Source organism: Limanda limanda, chromosome 1 (genome assembly GCF_963576545.1).
Source record: "Limanda limanda chromosome 1, fLimLim1.1, whole genome shotgun sequence".
Lineage (NCBI taxonomy): Eukaryota > Metazoa > Chordata > Actinopteri > Pleuronectiformes > Pleuronectidae > Limanda > Limanda limanda.
The window spans coordinates 30163096-30175652 of record NC_083636.1 but is presented as its reverse complement, the minus strand read 5'-3'; the positions used below and the strand labels follow the sequence as shown (position 1 = coordinate 30175652).

At 41.6% G+C, this 12557-nt stretch overlaps 1 protein-coding gene across 1 annotated transcript; it reads left to right on the top strand.

Moving 5' to 3' along the window:
• Window positions 1–5350: 5350 nt before the first annotated feature.
• zgc:73226 (uncharacterized protein LOC402792 homolog) lies at window positions 5351–12287 on the top strand. Its single transcript, XM_061081448.1, has 6 exons — window positions 5351–5393; window positions 8460–8610; window positions 8747–8828; window positions 9665–9738; window positions 10417–10563; window positions 12239–12287. Exons 1-6 carry the CDS (start codon window positions 5351–5353, stop codon window positions 12285–12287), a joined length of 546 nt encoding a protein of 181 aa, XP_060937431.1.
• Window positions 12288–12557: the final 270 nt, after the last annotated feature.

Here is a 12557-nt window from a genome sequence, read left to right as displayed (position 1 = left end):
GCTGTGCAATAATTATCCTATGGATCAACAACATGTCGTAGCAAAGTGTATAAAGTATTAAATCTGTTTCCCTCAATCTCTTTTTCTCTGTTTCTGGCTTTGTGTTGTCCACATACTGTAACTCTGTCACCGTCCTCTCAGAAGCTGTAATCACAACTGTAATCTGAAGGCTCTCTGCAAACAGCCCATCAGGTCATGTGGCCGCACAGTAACCGGGAGAACACCACCGAGTTTCACCGGCTCTCATTAATCAGCCTCCATGTCTGACCGGGCTGGTGAATTTTAAGCAGATCCTTTAATGTACACTCCGATCAAGTGATCAATCATAGCCTGAAACAAGGTTGTAGGAGAGTGGCCATGTCAAATGCTGAGATCTACCGTGGTCATTACCTGAAAAGGCTTTCTTTTTGTTATTTTTTTGCTATCTCGCTTTCAACCATGATGGATGAACGAGGTGGGCAGTCATTTGCCGGACCTGAGCGTAGCTGGCATCTCCCTCTCTGATCTGAGCCGGGCCCGGGACATTGTCAAAGATTATAAGTTGCTTTGATGGATGAGAGAACTTTTGCCGCTTTGTTTCTCGACCCAGCGGTGACTTTCGGTGTCTGCCCTCTTGTCTAGAAACAAGGCTGGGGGTCAGGAGAGAAACGCTGCCTGGCAACATAATAAATGGCTGAGAAGATGGGCTGTGAAGGTAGAGAGGTTTGTGGCCGCTGCCGTGCACCAGAAGGCACTCACAGTACTTTGCATCAATCCTTAATGCTTGATCTGCTTGTCTACTTCAAGTAAGTTTGACAAAGTGATTTACAGAAAAAGTTAAGAGCCTCTAAACCAGTTGTATTTTTATCAGCATGAAGATGTGACAGTTCTAATTCTGTCGCCTGTAAATAAACCTGCCTCTGGACATGCAGCATTGTGGTAGCTCTCTCCACTAGGTGGCGATGTTGCTCTTGAAGTGTTGCATGACAAAACACTCCAAAAACGATTCAGCAAAGACAAGAAAATCTGTTTCCACTTAAAATGTTAAGCTCATTTGTCCCTGAGTGATTTGAGGTTCACTAAAATGATAATTATTACTAAGTTGCAGGGTCAATTAGGTGTATACGCCTCATGGCGAGCACTGTATTTGCATGAGAGTGTAGCGTGTGCATCCTCCAGAGTCTCCCTTTGCTCTCGGCTACATGAGTGAAATGCAGCACCGAGTCCGTGCACTGATGTCTTCAAGTGAAGCCACAGAAATGAATGAATCATCGGCCACAGGGCTCATCCAATACAGATGCAAACACTGAACTCTAAAACACATTCTCACTAGTTTTAATAAAAAAAAGAGTTAAATGATAACACTGAGGTCCCCCATGTTCTGCAGGTATATGCTGACGATAAGGTGATGAGGAAGCAACCATGTCAAATCCTGATCTGCTCTGGTCCATTTCATTTGATGTTTTTAAGGCACACATCAAACGGTGCTCTGCAGCCTATATCCAGCCTGGCACAGATTAAAAAGGTAGATCCTTGCTGATACTCTCCAGAGTTAACTGAGTTAAACCCCAACCTAAGCATACCCTGATTACAATATACAGCTATAATATCCATATTGTAAACATGGCTGGTAATGGTACAACAGATGGCCGCTTAATTATTTGGCTTTAGAACAGGCACGCACCCGAACAGCAGGTTGCCAAAAAAACCTAAGAATGGACGTTCTGCATGTCCATCTCTGGACTACAAATGTGAAATCCTAAACATATACATATTTTTCATTAATTTCATATTTTTCAAACGAGGTTACAGTGTCACATGTGTAATGGTTGTCACACATTCTTTCTTATCTATGAGGAAAGATTGAAATCATTAACGTATAGTCTGTTTGTAATCCAGTGTGATGACAATTTCTGTTTGCAGAGTTACGTTCAGGAACATCATGAAGATGATTTGATTTAAGGGCAAAGGTTTTAGTAGACATGTTTATCTGATTGATTATAGTGATGATTAAAACCTAATGGTCATGAAATCATTCAAAATGACTGTCTGGTGCCATGAAGATGTTATTTGCTACAAATGAGCAAAGAAAATAAAACACATGATAATGCACACGAAGGAATGGATGTATCAAGTGCTTAAAATAATACCAAGGTGACCTTCTTCTGCTGGAATTGAAATGAAATGAAATCCATGTTTTTGCTGTCAATCAACTGATTCAGAGCTTTGTTCTGGAATACATCTATTCACTGTCTTGGTGGATAAGATGAGAAAATTACTTACATATCTGTAAATAAGACACTAAAGGGTTCAAGATGCAAGATTCACATAGAGGTTCTTCATAGGTTATTATAAGCTTTGGATGGAGCCATGTAAGTTGTTTTTCTCTTTACTTTCTATATGTGAAGCTGAGCTAACCAGCCTCAAAGACGAATCTCTTATGAAACGGATGAACTTTTGAGTGGTATTGATCTTCTCTAACGCTCAAAATCCGTTGAACGCAATCAAGGTGAAAAACAGCTTTAAAAATCAGCACACATCTCCAACATCTAAAAACAATGGGGACTTCTCCAGCGATAAACAAACATTGAAGTTGTTTTTCATTTAAGTATATATTACGAACATCAGTCGTTTGAAAGTCAAAGAGCTCTGTCAAAAGCAAAGTACATGGATTTTCTTTTATGTCAAAATGAGACTGTGAATTTGTTCTTATTATCTGTAACAGACCGCTGACATTCAAGTGTACTTTTCAACCACTTGTTCTGCACGATGTTGCTGAACGTGACACAAAACAGCTGCACAAAGTGTGTGGGAAGAAAGGAGTGGCCTTTAAATGATCTCTGCCATCGTCTCATAATCCATCAATCTGATCAAATAAATGTGTGCACTGAGTGTATAGCTCTGGTATTTGTCGTACTTGTTCCCAGAGCCAGGGAATCTGTCACTGGCCTCCTTCCACCAAGCAAAACAATATTTCCTTCTGACACTACTAACCCTATCATTATAGGTTACTATGCAACCTGATATGTCTAAGCATGAAATATGTGTACATGTATAAAGTCACATCATTAAACCCTTCTGTCGATCTATCGTTGTCATGGCACTTTCACCTATAACATCCCAGTGTTGAAGCTGCTGCAGACAACAGAGGATACTCAGTGTGGTTTGGGCCTTTGGACGGTGATACTGTTTGGTTGCTCAACTGTTCTTTCCATTCACCACCGGTTCTGCAGTTTATAATATGGTTATTATTATGTGGACATTCATCATCTGGATACATTTTGTGGGGGTGTTTATGACACTTGACCTTTCCTGAGATAACACTATCAGGTCAAAATAACCCTTGACCAACAATTTGAGATATGATACTTCAAGTTAAAAGATAAATGGTCCCCTGTGAAATTAGCTGTGGTCACAGGCACACAGCGAAGACATTAATCCAACCTCTCCTTTAGTTCAGCCGTTCAGAATATTACAGAAGAAAAATGTAATCTAACTGGCAGGTTGTTATGAAATTTAATTAGCACACTGACTGTGTGTAGGATTAGAGGAGATACATATAATTACAATATAATTATTATGTTTGGTTTCAACCAACTGCTGTTATTAAAACTGAAGCAAATTTGGAGGCTGTCAGGGTATCAGACTTTATAGGTGTCATTAAAGATACATATAATTAATAATAATAATAATAATTTAAAGATAGAAAATAATATATTTGAGTATTATTGCAAATATACATACATTAAAACTGAGGACATTTATGGTATGAACTTCAAAAACGTTCTTGTATATTCGGTTCTACACCAATGTGTGCTTTTCCCATAGTAAACATACAAAATAAGTCATTTTTTACACACCATATAATCTGATATAAAATGTTAATCAGAGCTTTTTTAATTGTGTGACTGTGATGGTAAACTCCATCTAAACATATGATCAAAGTTTCCCGCTGCAAAAGGAGTCCATATTTGAACATGTGATCTGCGATTGCGTGATATATTATAACACATCAACAGTGTGATATGTTCAGGGGCAGTGTTGTAAACGAGGAAAGGGAAGTTATTTGATTTGTGTCCTCGGATGCTAATGGCTTCTGAGTGGTGTTTCTGTCTTCCTCCAGAAGACCATGAGCACCACACGATAACAAAGACTCAACATCTCTGACCGTCATCTGCAAACACAACGGATCTATCGCATTATCATCCAGCCCATCCTGTCTTTCCACTCCGCATGTTTCTTCAACACGATCTTACAAACTGGACAAAACAAACACGCATAACTTGTTCCGCTGCCAAGATAATAAGTCTCTCCCCATCCAAACTCTATGAACTCAATTCCAAGGCCATTACCCGCATTAGAACCTCAAATGGCCCAAGACATCCCTCACTCACTTAAACATAATGCCATCAGGACACTGATACAGGTCAGTAAGGTGCAACAGCTGCCCGCATCAGAAATAGCCTGGTACTTGCAGCCAGAGCAGCACTATATAAGACATGCCAGCACTAATCCAGCTCTCCACTGTCAGTCAGTGTTTCATGTTCATGACATGTCCTTAATTGTTACTGTTCCTGTTCTTATTGTCTAATGATGCGTACTGGTAAAGGTGTTGGTCTGTTTGTATCACGGCACGTCATTTGTAACTAACTAACTTAAACTCTGAAATAAATAATGTAACATCAACAGTGAGGTGAGAAGATGTTGTCTTGTGGTGTTTGTGTGGCCTCTTGTTTAATGCATATTATAAGACTGTACTAAGAATTGTAATAAAACACTTCCGATTGGCCAAAAGTTATTCGTAAAGCTTATGTCAGAAACTAATTATAAAATTATAGATATTTCGATTAACAATATGTTAATGTTGTAAATTACAATACTGTGCAAAGACTTCGTTGCAATATGTGAACATTGTAAATGACCGTATTGTAAATAAATGTTGCAAATTGTACAGTTACAAAATTGAAATATTTTACGATAATAATACTGTACAAAATACATTTTAAAAAGTTTTTAACCAATATTTTTTGAATTCTATTGGTAAAGAACAGGGGAAACTTTTTGGGAAACAAGTTCGCTTCGGTCTCACCTGCTGAGCTCGTGTTGTTTACCTCCTCCCTGCTGCTGACACGCGGGAGAGAGGCGGGGGGTGAGGATGGATGGATGGATGGATGAATGGATGGATGGAGGGAGGGAGGGGGAGGGGGGGGGTGGATTAACGCAGCGTCGGTGTCCGGTTTTAGGCTCCACAACAAACCCAGGGAAGTGATTGAGAGAGAAAAAGCTCAGCTCACTGGCACAGAAACCTCGTCCAGCACCTGCTCGTCCTCCTCGGTCCGTGTCAGCATCTCTCCGCCTCCAGCCATCCAGCATGTCTCTGTCCGGCTCACAGACACCAGAGGACGGACTCTACGGTGAGTGGTGGTGGTGGTGGTGGGACACGGACCGGCTCTTTGTTTTGCTGTTTATTCGGTTATTAGGTCGCGTTAGGACGCAGGGTAACCTCGGGTGTAGGGAACAGGGAGGATGGTTAAAGCTGCCGGGTTGTGTGAGCGCACACAGATTCACTGTCTAATTTCAGAGAGCAAATGTCAACAAACAACGGCAGCTTTGACCCCTTGGATCAGCCTGTTTCCAGGTGTGATGGGAAGACGTTCACCCGCAGCTGCACGCACACTTCTCCCAGTTTGAGGCTGAGAGGAAAGTGTGACAGGATGGTACTGAGAGAGAGATGAGGAAGAAGAAGAGGAAGAAGAAGAGGGAAGAGGCAGTTTTCTTTTTGTCATCGTTGTTGCCACTGACACCGTCATTGTGTAAACGGATTCCCTGACTCACCTGTTTGTATCTCTATAAACCAATTAGGCTGTGTGGAGATTTCCTGAAGCTTATAGCTCCGACGTGCATGTGTGTGCACAGAGGATGCTGGGCCCAACATGTGGAGCAATGTGAGGGGGGGGAACTGTGGTAAAGTTACTGAGGTGGGGGAGGGGGTTAGAATTCAGAGTTTTACCAATCAGCACAGGGTTATCAATTACAGCTCTACCTATACTGGAGTATTTCAATATTTTAAAACTCGTCCCTATAATTGCCTCAGCCCAGTTTCAGGTTGAATATATTAATGGAACCATCATTTTTTGAACAGCCCAAATTGCACATTACTGGCAATTACAAAAAATATAAGGAATGTGGGTAATTTTCACAGTTGTCTAGCAGGCCTCTGAATGACCTTATGACCAAAACTCAGGTTTCCATCGAAATGAAGTACAAATTTGAATTTAATTCCAGGAAAAGAATATGGAAATCGTTTGTCGTTTGCTTCTCTATTATTAAGTCAGATTTTATCATTGGTCCATACACATCTTTTCCACCTCATGTTTTTTGAAAGTGGAAATTGCAAAATGTGCATTAAAACGGATCAAGGCACCATCATATTATTGCTTCAGACAGCAGAACATGTTGGTTTGTATTGAGCATGCACTTTATCATGTATATTGGATGTATAATGTACATGATTTATAACATATTTCTCCTGCGGTACTTAAATTGTTTAGGATACATTCAACTTTACCACGTGCAGAATAAACTCCTCTTTATGGTGCATGGTGAACACAGAAGACATTTCTATTTTGATGTCGTTTGATGTTTTTTTTACGTTATGTCTCGAAAGACAAAGAAAAAGAACATATAAAAATATGAGGTGGTAAAAATCGAACGACCCTCCTGTCGTCTCTTCCTTCCCTCCCTTCAACATGAAGAAAAAACACAACAACCCCCCCCCCCACCACCACCACCTTCTCTGCCTCCCCCTCACAGCCCGATCACTTGTGTGCAGTCTCTAAACTGGGAACTGGCATTCATAACAAACATTAATCTGTAGCTGCCGCAGCTCATTGAGTCTTTTAACATCCAGCTCTTGTCCACATTATATAAAGCTGATTTGGCAGCGTGGCACAGATGAATGTGCGTCGGGGGGGATTGCACCGCACAGAAACTGATTTAGTGCCGCAGAGCGTTTGCCAGCTAGATAAGTCAGGCAGCGAGGCAGTTGTTATGTCATACCTCCCCTCTGTGGGAACACAACTAGGGCAATGGCAGAGTCCCCCCCCCAAATCTGCCTCAACCAACCTCCCCTCCTCACCCTTCGTCCCCTCTTCTCTCCATCCCCGTCCCCATGGATTCCACGTCCTCTGCAAACTGTTGGTGACGCTCGCACGGTGTGTCCTATACCCAGTTATGACGTGAAGATTAGAGAGATCAGACGAGAGGGGAAGGAGATACAGATGAGGTGTTGATGTTTTTGTAAATGTGTCAGATAGGGATACAGGCGGCATGACGAGGGAGAAACAAGGGGAGCAAAGCAGAGGGTGAATGGCTAATCTCTTAACCGAAATAACATCTTACATAAGCAGGCATGCTGTCAGCCCGAGTTAGCCCTGCTCCAGTGTTTGGCTGCTGAGTGTGGGCACGCCATACACACACCAGCATGCATGTATGTGTTTGTGTAAGTCTCTTCCTGCCCATGCACCCAATGACCCTCCATTCATGTGTCCATTCGTTCATTTGCTGTCTGGGTTTTCAGGAGTCATCGATAAGAGAGGAAACAGACACTTGGTTCCTGTCTCTTCTCTGTATGTTACATACGCATGTTTTTATACGTGTGTGTTTGTGTGTGTGTGTGTGTGTGTGTGTGTGTGTGTGTGTGTGTGTGTGTGTGTGTGTGTGTGTGTGTGTGTGTGTGTGTGTGTGTGTGTGTGTGTGTGTGTCACTGTCCAGCTGCATTTCCATCCAGGAATTCAACATGTCCCCGGCCTGGTGTCACGTCAGGACATCGCTGGTGGTGCTGCTTGACCTATGACTCACCATATGTCAGCGCACAACACAAACCTGTCTACTCCACAACGACGACAGAACATTTATAAGAAGGATTATTTCTTAATTTGGCAAGGGAAACTGCAATTTTTTAAATAGTTCTCATGATTTCTTTGTTTTTATGAATATGAACTAAAAATACAGGATACGACAATCATTTCATGCACAGACAATTTATTGCAGGTCGGATCATCAATAAGAATATTTGTCAAGTAAAAAACTATGCTAGGTTTATCACACTTGACTTCATAAAAAAAGTTACATTTTATTCCAATCTGAAAGGGATTATTAGTATTTTCTAAGATATTAATGTCGTTTTATTTCTTCAGCAGATTGGATTTTTTAAAGCATTTTGTGATAATGTGTTTGCAGTGACAGCTCTCCTCTCAGCAGTGTGTACTGTGATTAGAACAAACAAAATATCGCACGCTCAATCAAAATGTAAATACACTTGTTTAAAATGCATAAATATGTTTACTTCCCTCACACAATCGCAGCTGGTCTCTGGCCCGCTACAGTTGAATGTATGTGTACGGAGTCCCGCTGGCTCCTGCCTCCCCCTGCTTGTTGTGTCATCACGAACTCTGCTGCTCGTGTCGTTTGCTCATCAGGCTCCTGGGTCGAGCTGGAGGAGCTGATCGCAGCCGTGAGCAGCAGGGAGAGTCTGACAGGGCCGCAGGACAGCATCTCCTCCGCCCTGCACGGGGAGCTGGAGAGGATCCTCCTGGAGGCGCAGCTGGAGTGTGAGAGGAGTAAAGACAGGTTGGTGTGGATGCTTTGTGTTTGGTTATGGGGGGGGGTGGTGTTTATTTTCCCTGTTTTTGTTTGCTGTGATAGTAATGTAGACTCATTCGGTTGCAGTGCGTGTCCAGATTGTAAAGGCCTGTTTGTTCCACAGTCCTCCGCAGGTGGGGACTCCACGGTCCACTGGTTCCCCGAGACCCAGCAGTGATCAGGACAGCGACTGTGTCACCATACAGGTATTCTTCTTCTCACACTTCATCCCCACACCAGCATCCTTTTTGTAAACTACAAATTATTCCTGCACAGTATTACTGATTGTTTTTATTCAGTTTTCCTGCTTCACACCCAACCAATTCGTACTATTTATTACAGCACAGTTAAAAATCAACCTGCAGAGACATAATGCTTGCTCGAAATCTATAATCTATATTATGAAACATTTATTTGAATTCATGAAGTGATGTATGTATTCAACAGAAAATTAAAGACTCATAGGTGATGCCTTCAAGTGTCCACTCACATCTTAGGGACAGTCTAACAAGCTGTTTTCCCTTCTTATAACTGTGTTGTAACTGTGTTTGCTCAGATGCTTCTTGCTAAATGGTATTTAGAGATTTCCCCTAAAGGTTTATGCGACATATGTTCAATCTCAAGATGAAAGTAAATGAAAGCATCAGTCATGCAGATGAACTCCGGTACTCAACAAATAGACTGTATTTAAAGATTGATACACACGCTTGACCAGTCACAATTCAATCTCAGCTGTCAATCATGACGTTTCACCCCGTTTTTATAGTATCAAATAAGTTTAACCAAACCCTGCAGAAAAATGTGACAAGTCAGTTTGATAAGAACTAACTAAAAACAATCTTTGTGTACTTTTACTTTTTTAGTATACATGTCCCATCCACTAACTCGGAGGAGACAGGGTTTATGAACTATACTTGATCAAGATGATTTGGCTTCAATTTTGAGAGCTGCCATGTCATCCATCTGTTAAAAGTCTCCATCTTTATTTTTATCACTCTATTTCTTCTCTTGCACATCATTTGATCCTTTCCATGTGTTGCAGGAGGAAGTTGAGCGGCGATCGGACACAGACTGGGTGTGGGATTGGTCCAGTAGACCTGAAAATATGCCACCAAAGTAAGACCAGCTCCGTCAAAGTCAATAATTACATTTTGTTTTGTATTCACGATGTTCCATACATTGTAAGAGTGCTTTCAAAGATGTGTAATGGTTTAAAAGGAAAATGTCTCAAGAGTTAAACGACAAGATCAATAAAACTCCCGTGGTTTTGAGCCAGAAAGAATTTGCTTAGCTTTGCATAAAAAAAGAAGAGGGAAGGGGTTTAGCATGGCTCTGTCCAGGATTCAAAATCCACATAGCACCTCTGGAACCCACAAATTAACATGCTGTGATAGTATGTATCATTTGTCAGAAAGTTCGTTGAAAAATCCGGTCTGTTTTATTTACAAAACATAAAAAACTGTGAATTCATTGATCAGTTTGACAGCACATTCCAATGTGGTTTCTGTCTTGTGGATTCTACCTTTGAGTTTTGAGAAACACATGAATCATCCTCCTTTTTATTTACTCTGCCACACTAGATCTTTTAATCTGTTTGACAGGTAGTGCTTCTTAATGATCCTCGGCTCCGAGAACTCTGCTCCCTCTCTCACATTCCTACTCCTCTCTCTTGTGTTCTCATTATCTCTGTTTATTTTTTTCTCCTCTTTCTATCTTCCCTTTCCCCGCACCTCTTATCTGTGGCTCCTTGTCGTCCTCTCTCTCCTTTCTCTCTCTCTCTCTTTCTCTCTTCAGAGAGTTTGTGTTTCAGCACCCGAAGCAGCCGAGCTCCCTCAGCGTTAGGAAGACAGAAGTGATGAAGAGAGGACTCTTCTCCTCCGATGTTCTCCTCATCCTTGTTCCTTCGCTGCTGGCTTCACACCTGCTCACACTTGGAGTCGGGTGAGACATGTTAACACAAAGATAGACTCGTGTTGCGTTCATTAAAACATTATCCGAAGCAAATTCATTACAGCTGGTAGAGTTTGCTCTATTTGAATTAATTTAAATGTGATTCAAGCAATCAATAAAATCTTTGTAATAGCTCATATTCACAAATCACAATTTGCCTCATGGGACTTATTACATCCTCTGCCCTTAACCCTTTCCAAGGATAGACACTGTTATAGATGCCGTATGTAACGTAATTCGGCAAGATAACATAATTTACAACACTCATGAGAAAAGACAGAGTCCAACCAAAATGGACCTGACCCTAAAGCTACATTTTAGAGGCAAAAAGTTCAAAACATCCAGGCGACGTCACCAGTTTATGGTCCGGTGTCGAGCAGATGTTCTTGTATTGCAGTATGCAGTAGAGCTAGGTGGTCCTATAATAAAAATGGTCTGCTTTACTGCTTGTTTGCTTTGTTTTAACGTACCTGAATCTTGGCTAATGTATTTGCTGGCTTTGCTGGAGGGTAAACTACAGCGATTCTAAAATTAGTTTAAGCTCTAATTGCGTCCCTGACCGTCTCCCACACACTGAGAACCAGTGAAGAACTGGATGAATTAGTCATAAACGGAACATATATAATGAAGTTAGTTAGCGATTAATGAGGTGTTTCCTGGCCTTGGAAGTACTTCTCTGTTACCATGGATGTATCACAGGAAGCGGATAATGGACTTAACGATGGATTTGGCTGAAAATTCCTCATCTGGCATGTTGTTTAAGAAATGATTGTAGCTTCCAGGTTTTCTTCTGCATTGGGAGTCCCACCTCACGTGCACATTAGTGTTGCCCTCATCATGCATGTTTCTGCTCAGCCTATAGTGCTTACATAATATCCTGTATATATTAAGGTTGATTACATGTCTGCACTTACGCTATCCAGATATTAAGTCAAAATATCCAGGGTAGGAACGCTGCCATCTTGCACCAATGACATCATTTGGATATAGAGTCTGCACAGTAGCGCTTGGGGGATGGAGCCACAGTAGCAAGGCCCTGTCGATACACACGCGCTCGCCAATCACCAATCACAAGTCAGACTCAGCTACCGATCACGATGTTTCACTTAAATAAACCATCTATGAGAAAGATTTGTTCTTTGGTCCATGCCCCACCTGCTCACAAATGACCTGTTCTGCTACCAGCCACTAGTTGGCAATCGACATGCTTTGGCTTCACGTTTGTCATTCATCTTCATCTTCATATAAAGTCTATGGTATCAGTTACTTTTAAGAGCTTCAGAAAAAATGTAAACAAAATAAACCTCATTGGATTGAAAATGTATAATAAAGAGAATAATTTAGTTTTGTTAGCTGATTTATGATTCACGTAATGCTAGTCTATGGTTGAAATTATTTAGAGCCGTAATGGTTGCAATGCCATCATTGGCCACCGGGAGACTTAACTAGCAAGACTGAATGGCAGCGCCTTGTCCATACCTTTAAAACATCAACATCTGTTTCTAGGTAGTTAGCCGACCATGCTAATGATTGTGTTACGCTATAGCAGAAAGAAATCCATTGATGAAGTAATTTTTTTTACACTTTGTTATCAGAGAATTCCCATGCATGCTAGCCCCTCTGTGCACGGTGCCTATTTTACAATTGTTTTCTTTTCTCTTTTTAGGATCTACATAGGAAAGCGACTGGCTGCTTCCACAACTAGCACGCTGTGATGTCACCTGTAACACTCTGGCCAATAAGGTCACAGTCCGCCCTCTCTACCGCACTAATTTGCCTCCTTCCTTCTTCGTCAAGGGGCAACCATAGGACCCTGTCTGTCTGTACCTCTGTCTCTGTTCAAATGTACATGTGTCTTCCCAGCAGCACTCTGCGGGTCTGTTGTTCTGTCGGCCTCTCTGTCAGTATATGCGTGTCGTAGGGTCGTAGGGCCCGAGGAGCGGATGGATGTCCACCAAAGAGTCAGTCTGAGGTCACTTTTACTC